This window comes from Mixophyes fleayi, chromosome 4, assembly GCF_038048845.1.
Source record: "Mixophyes fleayi isolate aMixFle1 chromosome 4, aMixFle1.hap1, whole genome shotgun sequence".
Classification (NCBI taxonomy): domain Eukaryota; kingdom Metazoa; phylum Chordata; class Amphibia; order Anura; family Limnodynastidae; genus Mixophyes; species Mixophyes fleayi.
In genome coordinates this window covers 126,572,631-126,598,731 of record NC_134405.1, presented here as the reverse complement: position 1 = coordinate 126,598,731, position 26,101 = coordinate 126,572,631, and the positions used below count along the sequence as shown (strand labels likewise).

Genomic DNA, 26,101 nt, shown 5'->3' with positions numbered 1-26,101 from the left:
TGGTTGCGTTTGACTTATCTGTAAAATGAGTAATAAATGAATTATCTATGTGGTGTGGGATGAGTATGAGTGTCTGTGTAGCATCTGTCTGTGAAAATACGGTCATGGGCAAAAGTTTTGCGAATGACACAAATATTGTTTTTCACAAAGTCTGCTGCCTCAGTTTTTATGATGACAATTTGCATATACTCCAGAACGTCATGAAGAGTGATCAGATGAATTGCAATTAATTTCAAAGTCCCTCTTTGCCATGACAATGACCATTATACCAAAAACAACATTTGCACTGCATTTCAGCCCTGCCACAAAAGGACCAGCTGACAACAGGTCAGTGATTCTCTTGTTAACACAGGTGAGAGTGTTGACGAGGACAAGGCTGGAGATCACTCTGTCATGCTGATTGAGTTAGAATAACAAACTGGAAGCTTTAAAAGGAGGGTGGTGCTTGAAATCATTGTTCTTCCTCTGTTAAATATGGTTCCCTGCAAGGAAACACATGTAGTCATCATTGCTTTGCACAAAAAGGGCTTCACAGGCAAGGATATTGCTGCTAGTAAGATTGCACCTAAATCAACCATTTATTGGATCATCAAGAATTTCAAGGAGAGAGGTTCAATAGTTGTGAAGAAGACTTCAGGGCTCCCAAGAACGTCCAGTAAGCGCCAGGACTCCTAAAGTTGAATCAGATGCGGGATCGGGCACCACTAGTGCAGAGCTTGCTCATGAATGACAGCCAGCAGATGTGAGTGCATCTGCATACACAGTGAGGCGAAGACTTTTGGAGGATGGCTAGGTGTCAAGAAGGCTAGCAAAGAAGTCACTTCTCCCCAGGAAAAACATCAGGGACAGACTTATATTCTGTAAAAGGCACAGGGATTGGACTGTTGGGAATAAAGTCATTTTCTCTGATGAATTCCCTTTCAGATTGTTTGGGGCATCTGGAAAATGCGCTTGTCCAGAGAAGGAAAGCTGAGCGCTACAATCAGTCCTGTGTCATGCCAACAGTAATGCATCCTGAGACCATTCATGTGTGGGGTTGGTTCTCAGCTAAGGGAGTGGGCTCATTCACAATTTTGCCTAAGAACACAGCCATAAATAAAGAATGGTACCAAACATCCTCCAAGAGCAACTTCTCCCAACCTTCCAAGAACAGTTTGGTGATGAACAATGCCTTTTCCAGCATGATGGAGCACCTTGCCATAAGGTAGTAATGATAACTAAGTGGCTCGGGGATCAAAACATCAAAATTTTAGGTCCATGGCCAGGAAACTCTCCAGGCCTTAATCCCATTGAGAACTTGGTCAATCCTCAAGAGGCAGGTGAACAAATAAAACCCCACAAATTCTGATAAATTACAAGCATTGATTAGGCAAGAATGGGCAGTCATCAGTCAGTATGTGGCCCAGAAGTTGATTAACAGCATGCCAGGGCGAATTGCAGAGGTCTTCAAAAAGAAGGGTCAACACTGCAAATATTGACTATTTGCATAAACGTAATGTAATTGTCAATAAAAGTCTTTGACACTTATGAAATGCTTGTAATTTTACTTCAGTATACCATAGCAACATCTGACAATAAGGTCTAAAAACACTGAAGCAGCAAACTTTGTGAAAACCAATACTTGTGTCATTCTCAAAAGTATTGAATAAAATAACGATGTATATATATCAGGCGGTTATGAGTTCACACAATAAATTTCTCAATTAAACAGCAAATTGTCTTAGTTCACCATGTTCCTGTATATGTAATCCCTCCGAGATAGATAATTCTGGGATCGTTGATCAATGTCTTGGACATTTATTTTTTTTTATATAAAAAAGCAAAGACTTTATCTGATCCCTCCGATATTTTCTCGTATGTACGAAGAGGAAAAAAACAGAAACAGAGAAAGCAATTCAGCAATAATTTCTCTTAATAGTGGTATATACTATAACCCAAATAAAACTATCTAAGTTTAGATGTGTGTGCATAAATAAGCATTGAACATGTTCTCCTGTTTCCTCTGTGGTTAATTGGATGATTAGGTCTGTGGGCAGTCCAGGCAGAGGGCTTTAATTTCGCTGGTTAGAGATAATTTCTTATTCAGTCAGTTATGGAGTTTAAACGTACATGAGAATTATACGGTATAAGTTCCATATAAGGTTCACACACTGAATCAGGAAAAAATTCGGTGTGTGTTAAAGTGTGCATCTCAGATGTGTTTCTTGGCAAACAGTTCGGGTATATGTCACTTGAGATAACAAATGTGGATCAAACCCACTTCCTCAATCTTACTAGAAGTGAAATATCAGATACATGAATAATGTTCACTATGAAATATATGCCTTATCCAGATGCATGCATGCTGGTACAGCAATATGTCCTCCAAATACAACAAGAAAGAATAGGGGATAATATTATCCAAGGGCACATTGAATCTCCGGATATGGTAAATAAAAAAAACAAACTGAAAATTAAATCTGGTGCAGATTGTTACTTTACATCTACTGTGGTTAAGCCCACGTGGTGCTTAATGTATTACTGTCTGACATGGATAGCGTATCCTGAGAAGTGTACAAAGTATGTGGACCTATACAAATATGGATATGAGTATGTCAAACTTGATTAAGCATTCTGTCATAAATGTCAAAAGTGGAGAACGGTCCTTCAAATCAAAGGGTTTGTCTGAGAACATGTGAAATATTTAAATTACTTATAAAATAATGTGATTGGTTTAAATAGATTTGCAATCTAGTAGTCCCTAGATGTTTTGGGGGGAGGGTGGGTAGGTATATGTGGATATGTTCTCTCTTTGAGATCTATACAAGTTAAGAGGTAGGTGGGTTCATTTCTTAAATCTACAAATGTTCACTAACCCCCTGTGTTTTGGTTCTGGTTTTGCTTTTGGATCTGGATTAAGCTCATGTTTTGGTTTTGGTAAAACCGCCCTTGCGTGTTTTGGTTTTAATTTGTTTTCGGATCTGCATTTTTTAGACAAATTGCTAAAATATGCTAAAATCACATAATGTTGCTCGTTTTTTGTTCTTACATTATTATTAACCTCAATAACACTAATTTCCAGTCATTTCCAGTCAAATTATCTAATAGGTCACAACATTATTTTCATATACTTTCGGACAAAGACTGCAGTGAACTGGCTGGATGATAAGCGACAGACCAACGACACAGACACACGGCCAGATCATAGCACATCTAGGAAACATTGTACACAGCAGTGGCCAAAGAAAAAGAAAAGTGCAAGATGGAATTGTCCTTGGATCCTCCCACCCACCCTTATGTAAGATTTTGAAAAGGACATGTACAGTTTAACAAACAAAGCGCTCCAGTGACTAGGAGTGCCACTTTTGTGGCTGAAGTGCTTGGTTTGTTTGGGCCCCCACAAAACAAGCTACCAATAGCTTAGCTGCCTTAAGCCCAACAGTGCTGTCAATTAACTCAACATTATTAAACCATGTCTGCTCGTGCTGCATATTGAATCTGCTTCTCCTCTTTGGATACCTCTCTCTCATCCCTGAAGAACTGCCAAACTTATGAAGACACAGGAATGGATATTACAACTGGAGTGGCATTACATCTGCTTCAGACAGAATGTGACACAGAACATGTGGGCAGCATGGAATCCGTCATGTTGGAATACTCTGCATTGAACATAGATTTAAACCAATATATAGATGCAGTTGAGGGGACCGTACTTAAGTTAAACGTGACCCACTGGATGAGATCTCGGATTTATGAGAGCTTGTATACAAGAAATACACTGCGCTTCAGAGGAATAATATAGAGGAGGCCCTGAGGCAGGACGATAAATATGTCCAGTTTAAGGAACAGCTAAGAGACCTGAGAAAACAAATGGGTGTTTCACTGGACCCTGCAGACGAAGCTTTAGAATATGAAGACGAGGAGATCGCCGTCACCCAGATCACTCCGATAACACAGTTGGAGATGGTGAAACCAGTAAAAAACAAAGTATGTGGTCACACGTACGAGAGAGAAGCAATTCAAAGGGCAAATAAAAACGAACTTCAGAAGTGTAAATCCGCTAGGCGTCCAAAAATTGGCTGTGATCACTCTGAGTATATCGGATCTTGTTCCAGACAATGCACTAAAAAGAAACATTAATATTCACAGCAAAAAGCAAGGTCAAAACTGAGCTTCGAATCGACCCCATTTCCCCAAAAAAATTAAATACAGCTAGGTACCTTTGACGCAAAATGCAGATTACAAACACTTTGTGCAATACTGATGAAACAGCAGCAAAGTGTAAGGTTTGAGTAATACATATACACGTCTATTCAGACATCCATTCTTACATTACTTCTGCCAGCAATGTTGTTCTCTGTTAATAAAACTTGTCTTTATACCGTTAAAAATAATAATAATAATGCTCCACAATTCTTTGTATGTTGATAGTAGGATCAGGAGTTACGGTGGAGGTGTCACTAATTTTGGTCAATTATTTTACAGTGGACCAGACTAGATGTCGAAATGTTGTGCCGAGTCATTTGCATCATCAATGGGTGTTTTGGTGAAAGCTAAGTTTTGCAAAGCACACAACACTATATAGCACATGTAGGTAACATTGGCACACGCCGGTAGCTGAAAGGAAAAGTGGTGCAAGATGGAATTGTCCCTGGGCCCTCCCATCCATCCTTATGTTGGATCTTAAAAAGGACATGCACACTTTAGCAAACTAAGCACTTCAGTGACAAGGATTATCACTTTTGTGGCTGAAGTGCTTGGTTTGTTTGGGCCCCCACAAAACAAACTAACAATGGGCTTAAGGCACCTAAGCTATCAGTGCTGTTAATGAACTCTACAGTTGCAAGTCATGCACCAGTGGAAGCAGTTCTTGCCAATCATAAGAAGAAGGCCATTGTCATGCCTGGGCATAAGACCAAAAAATCCTCCTCTTATGTGTGGAATTATTTTTGCCCAAATTCTGACCACAGTTGTCTAGCCATTTGTAGCATTGCAAAGTCACAGTCATAGAGGTAGGGACCTTAACCATCTAGGAACCTCATCCATGTTACGCCTTTTGAAGCGAGTTCATGGAAAGCTCTTAGGAAAATCAGAAACTCGTGCTAAAAAAAATAACAACAAGCAGTCCAGCATCAGCTACCTCTCTTCGCTCAGTTAGATCACAGCACCTAAAATTTACACCCCAACACCTTCATCATCAATATTCTCACTAGTGATCGGAGCTAGTTCTGCATCCAAGTTGCTAAGGCTAGATGACTCCTCCTCTTTCCAGGATTCCTCAGAAGAATCCTTGAGCATTAGGGTGGATCTTTAGCCCAGAAGCAGACCAAGAAGAAGACTACTATAGTTTACAATAACTGACTGTTAAATAATCCTTTGCAAGAGGAAGCAATTATGGCAGCTGTCACCCAGTCGCACAGCGGATCACAGGTGCCATTGCAACTATGCTAGTATTAGATCTGTGTCCAATATCCACCATTAATGCAGCAGGTTTTAGACAGTTAATTGAGGTCCTGTGTTCCTGTTACCAGATTCCATCTCAACACCATTTTACTAGACAAACAATTCCTAGCCTGTACTAGGAGGTTTCAAAAAAGAAAATTATTGGGCTACAAAATGCCATTCTACCCACTGTACACTTAATCACAGATTTGTGGACAAGCGGAAATTATATGACTGTGACAGCCCACTGGGTTGGTAATTCTTTCAGAGGCAGACTACTCTGTGTATCATCTGCTTCACTAAGAGGCATACCACAGACAACCTGTTTAAAAAATGAAGGGATGTCATTGCAACATGGCTTATCCTGCTTGAACTCTCCTGAGGATATGTGATTTCTGATAACGCCACCAATATTGTTAGAGTATTACAGCGGGGGAAATTCTATCACATTCCCTGTTTTGCTCACACAATCAAATTGGTGGTACAGAGCTTTTTAAAAAATGACAGTGACATGCAGGAGATGCTGTCCCAAAATATGTCTGGTCATTTTCGGCACTCTGCAACAGCATGTAGGAGAATGCAGCAGCTACAAGAAGAATAAAATTTGAGCGGGGAATGTTCGTTAGTCCAGCGCAGTGGAGAATACGTTCCGTGTTGTTCAAGGTGCTGAAACAACTTGAATTAGTCAACTGTGAATAGAGTGCAGACACTGTTAGATTGAGTCAAGTGATTCCCCTAACTAGACTTTTGGAAAAGCAGCTAGAGAAATTGAAGGAGTTAATGAAGCAAAGCAATTCCACTAACTATGTTGGACCTGTAAGACAAGTACTTTATTCACTTTGCCAGGATCCAAGAGTTATCAACATCTTGAAATCAGATCACTACATTTTGGCAACTGTGCTTGATCCTACGTTTAAGAGCTATGTTTTCTCTATCTATCCAACTGACCCAGATCTCAAGAGATGCAATGAGCTCCTGGTCAGCAAGCTGAAAACTCAAGTGGTACATGACACAACGATATCTCCTCCTTCAGTCTGTCTGAAAATTGCTGCTAGGAAAAACTTAGCTTTCTCAAGACACCCAGTGGTGTTGCAGATAAGTCAGCACAACATTTTGACATTTGGTGTGGTCTAAAAGAATTGGCCAAAAATCGTGACAGGTTTGTCCATACATTAACTACAAATTCCACGAGGAAGCCCATTACCGGCAATTACATAAAAATACAGAAACTTCTGTAATGGTGGATTACTGCGGGAATGAATTAGTATTGTGTGAGGATGATGTACACACTGATGAGAGTGAGGATGATGACAGTGTAGATTGCAGATGTTGGGAGCTAGCTGATGCTGGTATGTTTGCTAATATTTTGGGTAAAATGGCATCTTGGCATTTTTATGTTTTTCTACAGTAAACTTTCACCTTTATTAGAGAGGTGTTTTATTCTTTAAAAAGGTAAAAGCTTTTTTTTTTATATTTTTATTTCCCTGCCTTAAAACCACTATGCACATTAACATAGGATTTAGCACATGACATAGAGGGATTAGTATCATCATGACTGAGACTTAAATGTGACAATAAAAATGTGACTGAAGGCTGGAGAGTGACAAGAACACTGCTACCGCTGTTTCTGTGTGATCAACTGCACTGAGACTGGAGAGTGACAGAACAATGTGACTGGACACTTGAGAGTGACAAGAGCACTGCCATCCCTCCTGTTTGTGGGTGAGCTATGGCACAGTAAAATGTCACTGGAGACTTTTAAGAACACTGCCAGCCCTATAATTTGTCTTTCAGTACTGAAAACTGCCACCTCTTCTGTTTCTGTGTGAGCTATAAGTTTTTACAATGTCACTGGAGACTTTGAAGAACACTGTCACCTCTCTTTTTTCTATTTTAGCTATGACGCTGCCCAACTGCACTGGAGACTGCCAACAACCCTGCTACCCTTTCTGTGGCACCAGATGGCGCCGGATCTCCGTGGAGGACAGTATTTATAGAATCCAAAACTCATGAGATCCGACGAAGCGACAATGATATTTTGCCATGTTTTCAGTTCCAAGGGTGCGCGAAAGCACCGAGTCGACTTGGCTCTGTACTCGGATCGGCTATGTTCGGGGGGAGGGGGGGGCTCAGTTTTCCAAAAGCATCTCTACTTAAATCTTGACATTAGGTCTTATGTTTTTCAGGTATTAATTAATTTTCTAACAAGTTGCCTAGATCAAAGTCTAGGTTGAGGCCGTTTTGTACAAAAGTCTCTAGATCACTTTGCCTCTTCTTTGGATACGTTTGCCTTGAAATAGCCCACTCTCCAAGATGTTTTAGCTCCTTTGATCCCTAGGATTCAAAGGAATCTAAGGGAGGATGGGTCACCATTGTGGTATTTGGCATAGTGATCAGATACACTGTGGGTTTTTTATGTTCCTACAGTGTTTTTCAAGCTTGACTTTTAAACTTCTTTTTGTCCTGTCCCCATATTATTTATTGAAGGGGCATTTGTGAAGATATATTGCTCCAACAGTCTCACGGATAATGTTTTCCTTAATGGGAAATTTCCTTCCACTGTGGTTGGATATTATTTCAGTAATTGGTTTGGTTGTGCTCCTTCCTACAGAATGTAGGATCTTCCTGCAAGAGGCAAAATTGATCTTTGATGTAGGGACTTGGCACCAAACAGCCTCAATGTAGACTTTGATCTAGGCAGCTTCTTAGAGAATTAATTAACACCTGTGAAACATAACTCCTAATGTTGAGCTTTAAGTACTGCACCAACCTACCTTCACCAGTTTAATTTTTCAATTATTAATTAATATAAATATATTTTTCTTTACCATATTTAGAGGTTCAATGTGCCCTTGGATAATATTATCTCCTATTCTTTCTTGTTGTATTTGGAGTCCATATCGCTGTACCAGCATATATGCGTCTGGGTAAAGCATAGATTAAGTAGCAAACATTATTCCCTTTAATACATGCTTCCACATGTATCTGACATTTTACGTTTGATAGGAAACAGCAAGTGGTTTCTATCCAATGCTGTTTTCTCAAGAGATATATACCTGTACTATTTGCCAAGAATCACACCTGAGGTACACACTTTAACACAGTTTTTTGCTGATTATGTACCACAGACTTATGCCGTACTATACTCAGGTACCTGACTGAAAAATAAATTATCTCTAACCAGAGAAATTAAAGCCCTCTGCTTGGACCGCCCACAGACCTAATCATCCAATTAAACACACAGGAAACGGGAGAACATATATATTCACAGACAGATTTTACACAGAAACCCATACTCATCCCTGAAGAAGACTAAGATGAAGTAAAATGGATTTTATTCATTCATTACTCATCTTCAGATTTCAAACCTAGAGCCACAGCTAAGTAAAGCATACAACAAGCCAAGGCCTGATTATCCAATAGGTTGACTAGGCTGCAGCCTAGGGCACAAGACTTTTGGGGGGGCAAAAATTTTGTGACAGGTAGAGGTATAAACGAAAATTAATTGTAAAATATTAGAATAGTTGTTCTCCAAAGTAAAAAGAAAACATGAAAAAAAAATGTGATATGGTTTTAATCATGACGTGGCGGGGAGGGGTGAAAGAAGCCGGATTTTAAATTAAGGACAAGTATGGTTTTGTCTACTGTGCATTGAAAGTCTGACGTGGAAAGCGAGGGGTGCTACAAGCTTATTAGCCTAGGGCGGCCTGATCCCTTCATCAGGCCCTGCAACAAGCAAAGCCGCTATCAGTGTGGTAAAACAGCCAGCACTTTGCAGTAAAGCGCCTCATAGGAGGTGAAGTGAGTCACCATCCAGGACACTGGAAAACAAGAATCCTTTGTGAACTTGGAAGACAAGAAGAGACAAAGAGAAGGGGAACGGATGAATCAGGCATAGACGGCTGAAGACGGTAATTACCTCTTATTTCAAGTTACTATTACTGTCATTATGATATTGGTCATTATGAAAGAACTAACAACAGAAATCATCTAACAGAAAAATCAAATGCAACCATCAAGGAAATTTGAAACTTTTACACACTTTTCTGAAGGTTATACTACAAGACACATTTCCTTTTGGAAACGTTAAACTCCACACCAAGAAAAAAACTTGACAGAATCTATAAAGGAACTTTTTAAGTTACTGGATACAGTTACTGAGACTCTACTTGTTACATTTATTTGGTGTAAATGTATTAATGCTGTTTCTGAAAAAATAAATTTTCACATTTTTCATTTACTGAATGTCTATACAACCCCTATAAATTAGGTATGCACAAAACAGTGAAATAATCAAAGTTGTATAATTACGATTGACGTTTACATTTGCATCAACACTTACCCTATAGCACCGGGGAACATTATTTGTAAAACAATAAGGTAGGATGGAGCTAGGGGCCGCAGGTGAAGGCTCAGAAGGCTGGATGTGGCCCTAGGGCCACCTGTTGCCCATAGCTGCATTAGAATATATAAAGTGTAATTATTTTTCAATGTACAATACTGCAATTTGCATAGTTTTCTGCAATATCAGCCATTTTTATGGGCATGGATATGGGGGCCTAGATTTTCACTGAATGTGACAAAATTAGATTAATTTTGCCGGACAGATAGTTTCAGACCATTAGTCTTTTCCACTTCTAACATACAATACTTTTATCATTTAAGCACACATAAGTGTAATGTGCATAAAGACAGCCCTGCTGTCCTCCACTCAATCTCATGTTTGATTTAAGACACGAATTCAAAACCTAGCAGTATTTTAGGAGAAGAACTGGAAAGATGAAATTAATGATGGAGTTGCTACTAAGTGGAAATAGAACTGTGATGTGATATTTTTTTTCCTTCCACCATGCACACACCTGAGGATCTACTAACAAATGTATAGATTGATTTTACAGAGGGTGTTTCCAAAGACCAGGAAATGTGTTAGGCAGATAAGTAGGAACAAATCAGCAAGCAGAGCTGGTGCTCATTTATTTGTTGTTTGTAAATGAGCCTTAAAAATCATGTATTATTGTAAAATTTAATTAATGCTTTCAGTTGGTTTTGTTTCATTGTCTATGTATTTTCAAATTAAAAGAAAGCTAATACATTGTGAATTGATTATAATGCCAAATGACCTTTGTAACAAGGTCAAATATTTAGATTTTGTAAAGTAGAAAATCTTTAAAAGATTTGGTCACAGTTAGGGCTATACTTGTTTTACATTGTGATTTGTACCCTATGTAGGTTTACAAAAATAGTGCCTTGTATGCAAGATGAGAACGAGGGTCCATTTGCATTCATTTTTTTACTCATTCCCAGTCATCTTTCATTCAGCTTCCTTGCCTTGCAATATGTGATTTAAGTAAAGAGCAAAGTGAGTAGAGGGCAGAATGCAGACTGGCTCTTATTCTGATTTATACACTAGACAAAAGATATCTGCACCAGTCTATTATTTATACATTCATTACTGATATATGCAGGGCTGCCAAGAGGAATTCAGGGCCCCGGTACAACAACTTCATGGGCCCCTGTGATAGGATGGACCGCCTATGCCACCCTGTCTGTTATTGCTGGGAACCGGCTGGGCATACTTTGCCACCGTTCCCTTTCGTTATCCCAAATGTGCCCTCTTGCCATAGTAGGAGGTGCTTACACGAGCTGCCACCACTGGACTCCTTACCAGCATCCAGTACCGGGTTCTTCTGGGTAAATGATGCTGCTAGCGTGTCTCGTTGCTGTTGTACCTGGGCTGGTAACTCCGGACCTCTTACTATGGATCCGGGTTGCTGTGAATGTATCCCCACTGGCCTATCACATTAACCAGGGCTGCTGGGTAGCAGGCAGAGCGGTGGTACTGGAAACACTTGGGTCCAAACCTCAGAGACAGCCAGATAACGGATTAGATTTAGGGTCTAATCTGTAGATCACAGGAATACAGCAATATTGAAGATGTTTCCAAGCAGGTCTTTGACGCAAGATGTTTATTTGCTCTCACACACTGGTGGAAGATACCAGTGTGATCAGGTCAGATGAAAAATCAGAAGAATACATTTAACCTAGCTGATTCCAACCTGTCTAGAATATTCCCTCAGATCTCAGGATGTAATCTAATTTTGCATCTAATAATTGAACTTCCATTTCAACTTGATTTCCATCAGATCTCAGAATGTAATCTAGTTTTGCATCTAACACAATTTGACTTCCACATACCCCCTTCAGATGTTCTGTCTCCATTGTTTAGAGTTCCTGTCTGTCTAACAGGATCTTCACACATCAAAAGATCTAATTGACATGGGGCCTTTCATCAGACCATTCGGAATACATATTCACACATAACAACAAAAAACAAAAACAAACTAGTTTCCCACATCACAATACACAAGAGGCTTTGTAAACAAAAGCTCATTGTATCAGATATATACATCAGAAATAGGCATATCCTATAGCAAGGTTAAACAAGAGACAAATTTCTTCCCCTGGTCACAGAAATAATGATTTCCCTATATTAAAACATACACAATTTAAAAAATAAGTGCATTGGCAATTTATATAAATAAGCAGCCTGCGCTATTTGCTTTAAATAAATTTATACCAAAAGTTATTTAATAGGAATCCAGTCATACCCCTCCCCCTCCTTGTCCATGCGGCAACCAGGGTGCCATGTCCAACGATTTGTCTTCCAGTCCGCAGTATACTAGGGTTACCGGAAGTGATCCGGCGCATCTGGATCTTCCTGCCGAGACAGTCCATCCGCATTGCTGCGAGCCTTTCCTTGCTTGTGAATTATGTCAAAGTCATATATTTGAAGTGCAAGGCTCCAGCGCAACAACCGGCCATTTTCCCCTGAGGTGTGTTGTAGCCACTTTAAAGGATTATGATCAGTAAAATGTTGTCCATACAATAAAGGTTGTAGTTTTTTCACTGCCCTCACAATGGCCAAAAGTTCCATCTCAAATGTGGCATACCCCACCTCCCAGTTTAGCAGTTCTCTGCTCATATAGGCCACAGGGTGCTCTTGCCCATCAGGCCCCACCAGGCTAAGTACTGCTCCCAGTCCATACTGTGATGCGTCAATAAAGTCCTTGTCATAATTAGGCGCCAACAGTACTGGAGCACGAACTTCCTTTAATGACTGAAATGCCAGCTCACAAGCGGGTGTCCAGTCAACTACTTTGGGGAGTTTATTCTTAGTGAGATCTGTCAGGGGCTTCGCTACAGTGTTAAAGTCTGGGACAGAGCGTCTGTAGTCCCCTGTAGTCGTTAAGAATGTCAGTACATGTAACTGGGTCGTGGGCTGGGGCCAGTCTGGGATTGTTTCTACCTTAGCTGGTACTGACCTAACCCTTACTCCCCCCACACGATCACCCAGGTACTGTACCAGGTACTGTACCTCTGACATCCCCATCTGACACTTCTCTGCCTTAACAGTCAAACATGTCCAATCTTTCCCAACACCAGCCCTATTTGCTCTAGATTATCTTCCCAAATTTTACTGAAATTGGAAATGTCCTCAAGGTAACCCTGAACTCTGCCTAACTCATCTACAGAAGCGTTAATACAGGTCAGACATGGGAACTGGCAGGGGACCTACTATGTCCACAGCCATTGCGCTTCCCTGAACTCTTCCCTGTGGCCCTCACTATCATCTAAGTCAGGATATGTTTCAGGGGGGTGTATGTTTGGGTGACTATGGTCAGTCAAAGTGGGATTAGTCAAAGGGGGGTCACTGTTGTCAGCTGTACTCACCGCTGGAGCTGGCATACTGCTAGGGACAGGAGCAGCGTCGGACTGGCTCACAGGACTACCGGTAAAATTACCGGTAGGCCCGGCTACCTTACGGCCACACCCCCTTTTAGATGTGGGCGGAGCTTACCTGGAGGCCCGTTGTTCACACCAGGGTGCTCGCATTCCTCTCCGGCGTCCCCGCTGCTGCGGATGACTGGCTGTCACTGACAGTCAGTCATCTTTCACCTTTCACATGCGATCGCAGCTGCGATCATGTGACCGCCCACTCACCCTGTTAGCTGATGTTCCCGCGCCGCTGAAGGGAGAATTTCAGAGAGGCTGCATCAATCAACTTTTGGGTAAGTATACTTTAACCAGTTGTTTATATTGTTTGTGCTAAAAAATCATTTATGTATTACAGTTTTTTTATCTTGATAACACTGGATTATAATGTTATTAATATTGGTTTTGATATTAATTTAGCTTTGTTGATCATTACACACACCCAGTATTAGATACACATTACAGTCCAAATAGGTGCGTATGTTTGTATCCTTGTGTGTCCCACTTCCCCCCTGATTTGCGCCCATCCCATAAAACTAGGGATGTGCACCGGCCACTTTTGGTGTCTCGTTTTTTGTGTTTTGGATTCGGATTTCCTTGAGGTTTTGGGTTTGGATTTGTTTCGCAAAACACCTGACGAAAGGTTTTGGTTCGGATTTAAAGGTTTTGGATTCGGATTTATTTTGAAAAAAACATAAAAAGTGTTAAAATCAAGTTTTTGGGTTTATTTTCACTCCTACGCTATTATTAACCTCAATAACATTCAATAACAATCATTTCCACTAATTCCCAGTCTATTCTGAACACCTCACACCTCACAATATTGTTTTTAGTCCAAAACAGGCTCTACTGAGGCAAGATGTCGTCCTCATCCTCAACCTCTGATTCCTCTCCCCCTACAGTGTGTACTTCCTTATCCTCACACATTATCAATTCGTCCCCGCTGGACTCCACAACCACAGGTCCCTCTGTACTATCTGGAGGGCAGTGCTGTACTTGATTGAGGAATTGATTATTCATTTTTATGAACATAATTTTTTCAACGTTCTGAGGAAGCAACCTCCTTCGACGCTCACTGACCAGGTTCCCCGCTGCACTAAAAACTCTTTCCGAGTACACACTGGAGGGGGGACAACTCAGGTAAAATAGAGCCAGTTTGTACAGGGGCTTCCAAACTGCCTTTTTTTCCTGCCAGTAACAATATGGACTGTCTGACATGTCTATTTGGATGGTGTCAGCAAAATAATCCTCCACCATTTTTTCTATTGTGACAGCATCCAATGCAGCAACAGTAGACATGCCTGCAATGATTGGCAGGTCCTTCAGTCCGGACCAGATGTGATCAGCATCCCCGCCAGCGGGTCTTTTAGGAAAACTGAGCTTTTTCCTCGCAGCTTTATCCTCCAAATTTTGTTTTCCATTATATGTAGCACAAGAGAGCGTATCCCTAAGCCACACACACTCGGCAAAGCCTTTAAAAATTATATGCGGCACAGGAGAGTACCACTGGACTTATACTGCAGAATCAGTGAACTTTGTAATATTGCAGTACCACTGGTGGACTTATACTGCAGAATCAGTGAACTTTGTAATATTGCAGTACCAATGGACTTATACTGCAGGATTGTTTTTGGATATTTTTTTTAATTTCTTTTTTTTATAATTATTTCTTTTTTATTTTTTTATAACTTTTTTTAAATTTTTTTGTAACTTGGGAATAATGGGGAAATGACAATGCCCTTAGAAGGACAGAGCACAGGACACAGCACCACTGGACTGAACAGGACACAGCACAGGACCCAGCAGCACCACTGAACTCAGAAGGACAGAGCACAGGACACAGCACCACTGGACTGAGCACAGCACAGCACAGCACAGCACAGGATATAGCAGGGCAGAGGACCACCTAACACAACCTCCCTCTACCCTGATCAATGCCTGAGTGAAGATGGCGGCGGCCAGCGGGGAATTTATAGAATCCGAGTATCGCGAGATCCGACAACGGGATTATGACTCGGAGCCTCGCTTTCAGTTTTGCAATTGGCGGGAATACCCGGATCTGTCTCGGATCCGGCTCGGATCGGCAAGGTTCGGGTGGGCTCGGATTTCAGATATCCGAGCCCGCTCATCCCTACATAAAACCCTGTAAATTTTAATTTTTTTGAGTACTGTCAGGATACTCTACCCCCTGGGAATAGTGGCAGCATCACCCTCTTCACCTTCTTTTTATTTTTACCAGAAAGTACTAAGGTAGCGCTCATCGTAAAAAGTAAATGGGGTCTCCCATTACATCTGTTCTCAATATATATATATATATATATATATATACTATATATATATATATATATATATATATATATATATATATATATATATATAATGTGTGTGAATTGAGAGGACTATTGCAGGCATAATATGAATCGGGGACACTTGCGTGGCGTAACATTGTGGGCACTACCGTGTGGCATAGCATTGTTTTGGGGGCACTACTATGTGGCATAGGGGGGCTGCCTGTCTATACTAAACTATAGGGGGGCATGAATATACTAAACTCTAGTGAGGGGGGGCTGCACAGAGAACACTATAGGGAGGGGGTGATGGGACCTTTAATGCTGAGGTGGTTTGGGTCTATAATTGAATGTGGGTGCTGCTGATTTAATGGCAGGGATGGTTGGCATTTCTAAATGTACCCATTATTTTTTCCAAATAGGTCCCTCAACATTCCTGTATCCAGACAAGCCGCAACTAAAGAAACCAGCAGCCACAGGTGGTAAAAGTGACAACAACAGGTAGGACAGTCTGTCAAATGATCTGAGTCTAGTGCAGGCTTGGCTAACTTGTGGTACTCCAGGTGTTGTGAAACTACAAGTCCCAGCATATCCTCACAGCAATAAGCTGCTATATATTGGCAAAGCATGCTGGGGCTTGTAGTTTCACTACACTAAGGTGCTAGCTGTCTTTCGTGGACTGACCACTCCCCCTCTAGTGTCTGGTTCCGCCTCTATGATGGCGGACCACACCCCCTTTGGTGGGCCCATAGTGTTGCATTCCCCGGTGGGCCCTTCATGCCCCAGTCCGACACTGGACAGGAGCATCACCGGGCACCCCCACAAGATCAGGTTGGCAAGAGACAACATCCTCTGCGCTGCTAGGGGACGTAGTCTTTCTAGAGGCAAAGGGCTGGCTGTTTCCTAAAGAAATAGCATATGTGGTCTTTTCCTCTGGGCTGGCTGAAGCTGTGGTTGCAGGTGATGACTGTTGTCTAGCAGCTGTGGTCTTTTCCTCTGGACTGGGCTGTGCAGGTGTAGATCCTGAAGACTGTAGCTTAGCAGCTTGGCTCCGGGTGATAGTGTTGAGAAATGCGGTCACAATTCCACCCCCAACATCGTTGCCCAGAATCACATCAGTTGGGAGGCCATCCATAACAGCAACATCTTGCAACCCCTGGACATCTCCCCAGTCCAGAAACACTCTTGCTACAGGCACTTCTTTTTCAAGTCCATCTGCCACAGTAACTTTGGTAGTGCGATTCTGCAATACTGCAGCAGGATCAATATGATGGGGACTCACAACAGTAATTGAGGCCCCTGAGTCTCTCAGTCCTTTACCCTGCAGGGGTCCCACTTGTACTGGCTGCAGGTTTCTCCACATGTTTTTAGGGGGTCTTTTAAACACACAGGTGACTCTCTCCGCTGTGTCACCTTCAGACACGCCACACTCCACTGGGCTGGCAGGGGTGGAAACAGTCTCTACAGGCTCACCTTTGCCAGATAAGCAAGTCAGCCGGGCCCCAGGACTCGGATTAGGGGCACGAGTCTGGGGTGCTGGGGCTATGGGACAGTCCATCCTTAAATGACCGATTTTCCCGCAGCTGTAGCACTTTTTCTCAAGCTTGGGCTCCGGTGACCTCTGATAACTCCCAGGGACAGGACTGGGTGGTGGCTGGCAAATGGTACCCAAAGGGTTAGATACTTGCTTTTGGGGGTGAGTAGTAGAGGGGTATCCCCCTGTTTGTACAGTCCTTTGGTGTTGGCTGTTAACCTGGCCAGTATCCACATGTTTTTAGACAAAAAAGGAAGAAAAGAAAGTTCCAATATTGGAGGCACTCGGCTATATACAAGAATGTAGTCTCTATCTTGTATTGAATTATTGATATAATTAAAACAATAATTTTTATTTCATAAATTAAAAATTTTGTTTTCATTAAATATGGTAAGCTTTTAATGGTGTTGCAAAATATAGGATAAAAATAGTGAATTAGAAGAGAAAGATTTAGATTAAAATTTGGGGAAAACAAGGATGGTTAGCCCCTTATTGGTCCTCCGGGTTTTACTAATGACAGTACCTATTAGCTTATTTTTATGAATTATCTATTGTCAGTATATTATAAATATAGTATATTTCTTACTCTGATTTCTCATATTTGCAAACAGGGCATGCTTATTTTCTCTGCTATTGCCCTAGCAGAGAGAGCATAGAAAAGCTGTGCAAGCTGTGACAGTTTTTCTACATTTACATATTGCATTAGGTGCTTTGTAAAACAAGTATTACCTACAACATGATAGGTCCTCTGCTTAATTTGCCATTTACTAATGTGATGCATTTGAAGTACTATATGCTCAGCATCAGGCGTGGGCTGGCAAATTTCAGCCCGGGGGGCGCACAGGCGGCCGCATCACATGATACCCCCGCCCTTTCTCAGCATTGAGCACTGAATATATTCAAGAGGACTGGTTTGTACACATAATGGGCCTGATTCATCTTCGGATGCAACCAGCACGCAACTTGTAGATCTCAGTATACATTTCCATTTGAATCTGGCTAAACGTCACTTGCCACATGTAGACAGACAGAACAGAATGTAGGATACGTACAAGCATATGTGCAATATAAAGGCACATCAGAACACATGCACAAAAAACAAAAACCTGTTATAATCATCATCATCATCATCATCATCAACCTTTATTTATATAGCGCCAGCAAATTCCGTAGCGCTTTACAATTGGGAACAAACATTAATAAGACAATACTGGGTAATACATACAGACAGAGAGGTAAGAGAACCCTGCTCGAAAGCTTACAAATAGACAACTCTTAATACTGTAATCATTAATAAAATATTTGTAAAAATAAATAAATAATACATTTCTTCAGCACTGGAGTTGGTGTAAATGATTCGGCTAAAAATCATGTATTTTAGAGAAACCCAGGACTTCAATCGGCCGCATCTGCATTAACACGGTCTCGGCACACCCTTGCTGTACATTACCTATGTTCATCCCTTCCTTCCCTTACCCCATTCCGCCCTCTCAGTCATAGGCAGCCATAAATGTAATTTGCATGCAGACATAAATTGCATGCATTTGCGTTCATTAACGTAAGGTTCATTGCTGAGTATGCGCAGAACTTTATCACGCAAGATATAGCCCGCAAAGAGACTTATCTGCAATGATGAATCAGGACAAATAGTAACAAATCATCCATCCTTTGTTTAAAGCCTTTTTGTGAGTGTGCATATTGTTTTTATACTTTTAAGCCATTTGTTGTCATGGAGCACTGTGATGTACTGTATATGGAGGTCTGGAATGGTGAGACACCAATGCATCTTCCACAGAGTGTTAGGCGAGGAAGATTCAAGGTAGATGGTGTTAGCTGTTAGGCGGCACAAAGAACTATAACTACAACTTGAGAGCAAGGGAGGAAATGGGTGGAATAACGTAGCTATAAGTTGTATACGTTGAGATAGACTGTACTGAAATACATAAATTAACAGGAATTATCAACTGCTTTATATTACTTGTAAAACACTGTCTAGAACATGCAGGTGTAGCAACAGCATACCCTATGTTACATTTCTGAAGGTCCCTAGGGGTAAATAACTAAATAAATAAACTTGAAACTTTCATGTGCAGTGTGTCCTAATTAATTGCTTATGTAACAAAAAAATTAAGTGACAAATCAGAAAGAATGTTACTGGGGGGCACTCCAGGATAACAGTTCATAAAATTTCAATATTTTATTAGGTATACATTAAAAGTAGAAAAAAATTGGATTTCAGGAGCGAAATAATTAAAAACATAAAAAACAGTGTGTAGTGAATTAATAACGTGAACAGAATTTGCATAGGCTTTGCTACCTTATTTTAAATCAAGAAAATAAATTCCTATAATAAGGTGAATATATAACCCACTGTTAGTGGCAATATTATAAATCTGTCACTAGGGAGTATTTTAATTTTCCTCCCTGATAAATGCAGAAAAGCTCAAACCATTAAGTTATCAGTGTGTACTCACACAATGAATCCATGTCCAGTATTCTATATATATATATATATATATATATATATATATATATATATATATATGTTGGGTCAACTAATTGGAGATTTTTTAGAAAGCTCCTATTACAAACTGCTATCCCTGAGTCCCCCACAGTAACATTATTTCTGTTTTGCCACTTAATGTATTTTTGTGTTTAGGGTGCACCCTTCAGGACTATATCAATTTTATATCCTGAATAATTATGTATCTAGAGTGGTGATCACTCTGTTTTTTTATGTATCTCACTGATCTTCGGGAAAACTCTGTTATCTTACACTGATACTCCAGTATATTCACGTGGAGATTGTCATTTCTGGGCTTGTGGAACAGTCACTGTATTTGTGCCTCTAGAAATACAGTATGGGGCTATGTGGCACCCCATCCCTTCTGTTTTGCTTTAGATTTTTCCAGCTCACCATCTGGATCTTGGGAATTGGCAGCCGCCTGTACAAAGGCAGAACGTTTTGTAGAGAGACTATATTGGGACATTTTCATCTATCCAGAGTTACGCGCTGTAATATCTATTTGTTGGGCTATTTTTACATTCTGTTTGGTGATATAGATATTAGCTGCATACTTTGGTAGATTTACCAGATAATTATCTAATATGTGGAGAACAGGTAACAGAGTGAGTCAAAGATCAGAATTCTGTCATAACATTTTTGAGGATGAAAACATTCCCTTTGAACCACATAATAATGTGGATAATCTTTTCTGGGATCTAGAAAAAGTCCTCATTAAACAAACTAAAGTGTGGTGGGACATCAAAAGCCTTGAAAACTATGTAAAAGTAGATCGTATACCTAAAGGCCTGAGGATTAATAAATCTCCCACAGTTGGCACTAATGATATAAATTCTACTAAAGAATGGGACCAAATCTTACATGAGTGTTCTAAAAATCTTCTAAAACTTATCATTTGTGAAAAAAAGAAAATATTTCACAATTTAGAAACTGAAATTGCTGAAAAGGAAAAGGCTTTAGAGTCTCATAAAGACACGCAGATATTCTCAGAATATGAAGTAGTATAAAATAAGAAATTGGAAAGAGTAGAGACAGATGTGATTAAAATCAAACAAAGAAAATTCATCCGAGATAAGACTGATTATGAAAAAAATCAGGTAAAAAATTGGAATCCAGTTCACACTGATGTTAAACAACATCCAATTACAGATAGATATAAATGGAACACTGTTCCCTATAAAAGACCCAATTTATTTCAAAGTTCGAGACATGAGGTGAAACAACATTCCAAATACAGAGAAAATTTTAATAATAGAAATAGATTCTCTATTTTAGAAAGTGTTGACAGTGATACTGAAGGTTTTTTATCTCCAGGTCTGACTCCCAAAGAGAGGTGGAAGCGACCACTCAGAGAGAATATAAAACTAGCATCTCCCTTAAAACGCAGACACACAAAAGGAGAGGAAAACGGGGAGGCCTTAAGACCTCAAAAGAGGAGATACATGTAATGAATACTGAAAAATTAAAACAAGAAGGCATCTTTAATTTGTCTAAACATGTATTGAGTAAATCAGAAATATCAGTTTTGAGTAAAGGACTATTCTTTGCTCCAATAAAAAAAAGCCAACAAATTTGAAATGTATTCAGACATCAACAAATTTATCAGAAAATTAACTTTGAAGAGACACTTTCTTAAAAAAGATCAGGCTGTTTTAAATAATTTTAATATTCATTCAAAATCAGGTTTAAAACCCACTTCCAAGTACTTCCCATTGGAATCGAAAAGTAAACAAATTGAGTTATTTCAAGAATTGGTTACTACAGATTTATGCGAGACGAATGGTAAATCACATATTGCTTGCAATCTTAATGCCAATGATGTGAAGGCATTAGAAAATCTTCAAAATAACTCTGACATAGTCATCAAGCAAACTGATAAGGGAGGGGGTATAGTCATACAAGAACATATAGACTATGTAAAAGAAGCACTTAGATTGTTGAATGATTCTGTATCCTATATTCCGCTAGCTTCAGATCCTACCAATGACTTTGTGGATCATCTTAGAATTATATTATCTAGAGCTCTACATGATGAAATCATTATCGAAGACGAATTCCAATTCTTAATGACAAGTAATCCAGTTATACCAATATTTTACCATTTGCCAAAAATTCATAGGATCCTAGATAATCCGCCAGGTAGACCTATAATTGCGGGGATAGACTTCTTTGACTTCACATATATCCAAATATGTTGACATATTTTTAAGTAAATATGTTAGTAAACTAGAGTCATATATAAAAGATACTACATATGTACTAAAATTTTTTGACAATTTCAAATGGAATAGTGAATATTTGTGGGTAACAATTGACGCCCAATCGTTGTATACATCCATTGAACATAACAAAGGTATTGAGGCAGTCAAAAAATTCCTTGAATTGGATGATGCAATTTCAGAGGTGCACAAGACTTTTATATGTAAGTTGATCAAATTTATATTAACCCATAATTATTTTAAATTTCTTGATAAATTTTACCTACAGCTTTGTGGGATGGCGATGGGCACAGTTTTTACGCCCAATTACACAAATTTGTTAATGGGTGACTGGGAGAAACAATATGTGTATGATTCTACTACTTTTTCTGATAATATCATTCTTTATAAAAGATACATTGACGATATTATAATTGTATGGAAAGGAGATGTTCAATCTCTCAATAACTTTATGCTGTATATCGGGGAGAATGATTTTAATCTTAGATTTACAATGAAGTGTGATTCCACACAAATAGAGTTTTTAGACCTTATTCTTATAGCACAAGAAGAGGAAGTAATTACGAAGAATTATATTAAACCCGTGGATACTAATAGTTATTTACATTTTAAAAGCTCACACGCCAAAAAATGGAAGATAAATATTCCATACTCTCAATTTTATCGCATTAAACGTAACTGTAGCAATGATAATCATTGTAAGGAACTACTAAATGTATACTCTGAGAGATTTCGAAAAAGAGGTTACCCTCAGGAATTACTAGAGAATGCTATTGTGAAAACGAAACAACTGAATAGACAAGAGCTTTTATCTTATTCTAAAAAAACTACTGAGAGTAATGGTGATATTTTGTTTATTACAACCTATTGTGGTGGTGAGAGAAAAATTAGATCAGTCTTTTCCAAACATTGGAATGTGCTTAAAAAAGATCCTGTTCTTCATGAAGTTCTTCCTGAACACCCGAAGATTATCTTTAAGAAAAATCGAAATCTTAAAGACATATTAGCCCCTAGCTTACTGAAATGCACAGCTACCACGAAAATTTCCTCGTTTTTAGACATAAAAGGTAGCATTAGATGCAATCGGTGCAATATCTGTCAATATACAGCTCCCATCAATAAGGTATTCTACAATCACAATAATAGTAAAAGCTTCAAAGTTAAACATTTGATGAACTGCATGTCCACGTCTGTTATATATCTTCTAGAATGCAGTTGTGGTCGTAAATATGTAGGAAAAACTAAGAGACAGTTGAAATTTCGCATTTAAGAACATGTGAGAAATATTAAAAACAAAGTAACTAGCCATTTGGTACCGCAACATTTTAAGGAAGTACATCAATCAGATCCTCAGTTTCTGAAGTTTATGGCTCTGGAACACGTAGAACTAGGTGTGAGAGGTGGTGATTTGGACAAACGCCTCTCACAAAGAGAGATGTATTGGATTTATACATTGGGTACTATGTCACCCCAAGGGTTTAATGATAATTACGAAATAGCCCCTTTTTTTATAATATCTGCTAGTTGTTTTAATTATCAGCCTGTTTTATTTTATACATTTATTGTATTGGTTTTGTTTTTTATTCTCAGAATTATTGTATAAAGTAGGTTGCCCTGTGTAATTGTAATATCTGCAATGTATTATTCTGCTATACCGCTGTATTGTTTACAGTTTGGGACATCCAGGGCAGATTTATAGAACTCTGATGTTCTTCTATTGTATGAGACATAAAGTTTATTGAAAGTGTGGTCATGTGACCACGCAGGGCACGTTTGTGTGCCGCCCCCATGCTGAACATCGGAGAACGTTCATTAGGCACATGCGCAAGATGGCGCGGCCCACACTATTTAAGATTGTGACTAGGAGAGTCACATTATTCTAACCGCTCCTGATGAAGTCTTATATTGACAAGACGAAACGCGTTGAGGCACTTTGGACTTACTGTACCAGCGGAGTTACAGCATAAGACTGCAAGTATATTTGGATATAGAACTTTCAAATTGCGATATACTCCTGCTGGCTTTTGATTTGAATCGTGGACAGACTCTTCTTGTGCACTGTGATTTTATATATTTTTTACCATGCGAGTTTGATACCTTAAGGTTCTTATTATATTAAATGTGTAATTTTTTATACTACACCATGATGACTCTTTTTCTCTAATATTGAGATCAACACAGATCCTGTTTGATGGAAGCTGCCTGCTGCAAATGTTACAGATAAGCCTTAAAGATTTTACTTCTAGTACGCATATATTATATGCATAAGATGTTGGCGCTTGAAAGTTTGTATGACTATATACAGCACTGTACAGATAAGCAATAAAGCTTCCATATCTGGTACGCATATTGCACATATAAGGTGTTGGTGCTCTAAAGTGGTGATCACTCTATGTATTTCCATGTATCTCACTGATCTTCGGGAAAACTCTGTTATCTTACACTGATACTCCAGTATATTCATGTGGAGATTGTCATTTCTGGGCTTGTGGAACAGTCACTGTATTTGTGCCTCTAGAAATACAGTATTATACTATGTGGCGCCCCATCCCTTCTGTTTTGCTTTAGATTTTTCCAGCTCACCATCTGGATCTTGGGAATTGGCAGCCGCCTGTACAAAGGCAGAACGTTTTGTATAGAGACTATATTGGGACATTTTCATCTATCCAGAGTTACGCATTGTAATATCTATTTGTTGTGCTAATTATATATTTAGATTTATCTAGGGATTTGAGCAACACAGATTAGTATCCCTGGTGCAGTGTTTTTTCTTTTTCATTTCGTAACAACAATGTTGCCAACGTCACTCACATAAGTCTTCAAATTTGAAGTATTTTTCAGAGTTACAATATTATTGTTCAACAGCTATCCAATAGATACATTCAACAAGGCTAATGTTACTTGTGCTTTGATTAAGCAGTGCATTCTTTGGCACACTCTATTTTAAGATACGCCTGAAAATATAGCACATGTATAGCAGCTGTGCTCATTGCTTCACACAAGTCGCTTTCCTAAAATTGTTCAACACATTTTACCATAGATGTACAGTATAGTTTTTTTGTTCACAATACTGTACATAAATTTCTGTTCTCCAAAGACTCTTGATTGCAGAAAGAGTTTGGCTAGCAATTCATGGATGTGATACATTTGTACTTAAGGCTCAGTTCCACTAAATGACTCTCACAATAGTTACAGCTTATTTAAAGGTTACATGATCTGAAAATATTTATTCATATAATATTACCAGAAAGTTAAACTCTCCCCAACTAGAAAATAATCCATGAATCCAGCTCTCCAGAAACCTACAGTTTAGTGGGTACTCACTCTTTCTGGCAGCTCATTCACTTTATTCAACAAATCAGGGAATCTGTTTGTTTTCTTTTGTGTTGCTGCAGATAGTGTGTCCTGGAAGCTGAATGTATTAGTTTGAAGTTCAGGTATTTCATTAACTATTATGACTGACATTCCCCTTTAAGTGGGAAACTGCCTGAATTGTTATTCTAAGCATGTAACGGTAATCAGAGTCCAAGAGCACAAAGCAACATGTGGCTCTCCGGTTTTCCCAGCAGGAGATAAATGTCTTTAAATTAATTAAATTAACATTATACTTATATTTTCTTGCTTCAAGTTTCGTTCACCATCCCAGGAATTAAACTTTAACAGTCGCTGGAGAACCATAAACTGACTTAAGTTTACCATTTATTCCATAGTATACATTCTATACAGTAGATTAAATAAGCATAACAAAAGTTAAAACAATCTTTTCATTTATTTCCTATAAGAGTCAGTACATTAAAGTGAATAACGACACAGTTAAAAATATATTTCATGCCAATCATTTAACATAAGCATTAAAATCATACCTTAAATTCCCAGTGGTTTCAGCAAACAGTTCTTTTTGTCAATCATTCACAAGAGCATATATTCCCGTTTAAAATGTTTTTGAGATGATTGTAAAGAAAACACTCAGAAAAACACAGAGATCTGCTGTTAAGAATTATGTGACAATGTGGGAGGCTTGCTTCCAATCACAAAAAAAGAGTTCTTGGCCAGTAAAACTATAACTGGAGCAGCAGCAGATTTCCTTACAGGCAACAGGACAGAAATGAACTTTGCATGCTTGATAAACAAGGGAGCAAGGAGCATTGCTACACGTTCACCTTACTTTAACTTGTGTGGAACTGTTAAATATTCATCCACTCAGCACATTGCTCTTTCTGCTATAAACAAGCTAAGCTGGAAATTATCCTGCGCATAAAATTGTAGAATGCAGTGCTAAACAGAATCCTATCAAATGCATAACACATTATTTTTTACTACTATTGTTTTGGAATATTTTTAC

At 39.2% G+C, this 26,101-nt stretch overlaps 1 protein-coding gene across 3 annotated transcripts in view; it reads right to left on the bottom strand.

Moving 5' to 3' along the window:
- Window positions 1-25,871, bottom strand: part of LOC142151999 (hydroxylysine kinase-like) — an 87,123-nt gene extending 61,252 nt beyond the window's left edge. Inside the window, exon 1 of one of the 3 annotated variants that reach the window (XM_075208174.1) lies at window positions 25,623-25,871. Coding sequence is in view for 1 of the 3 variants with exons in the window: in XM_075208173.1 (XP_075064274.1) it covers window positions 25,084-25,224 (141 nt within the window). In the remaining 2 variants the exon portion in view is untranslated. Of the gene's footprint in view, window positions 1-25,083; window positions 25,545-25,622 lie in introns of those variants that run through there. The other 2 variants (XM_075208175.1, XM_075208173.1) reach the window with 2 other exon arrangements.
- Window positions 25,872-26,101: the final 230 nt, after the last annotated feature.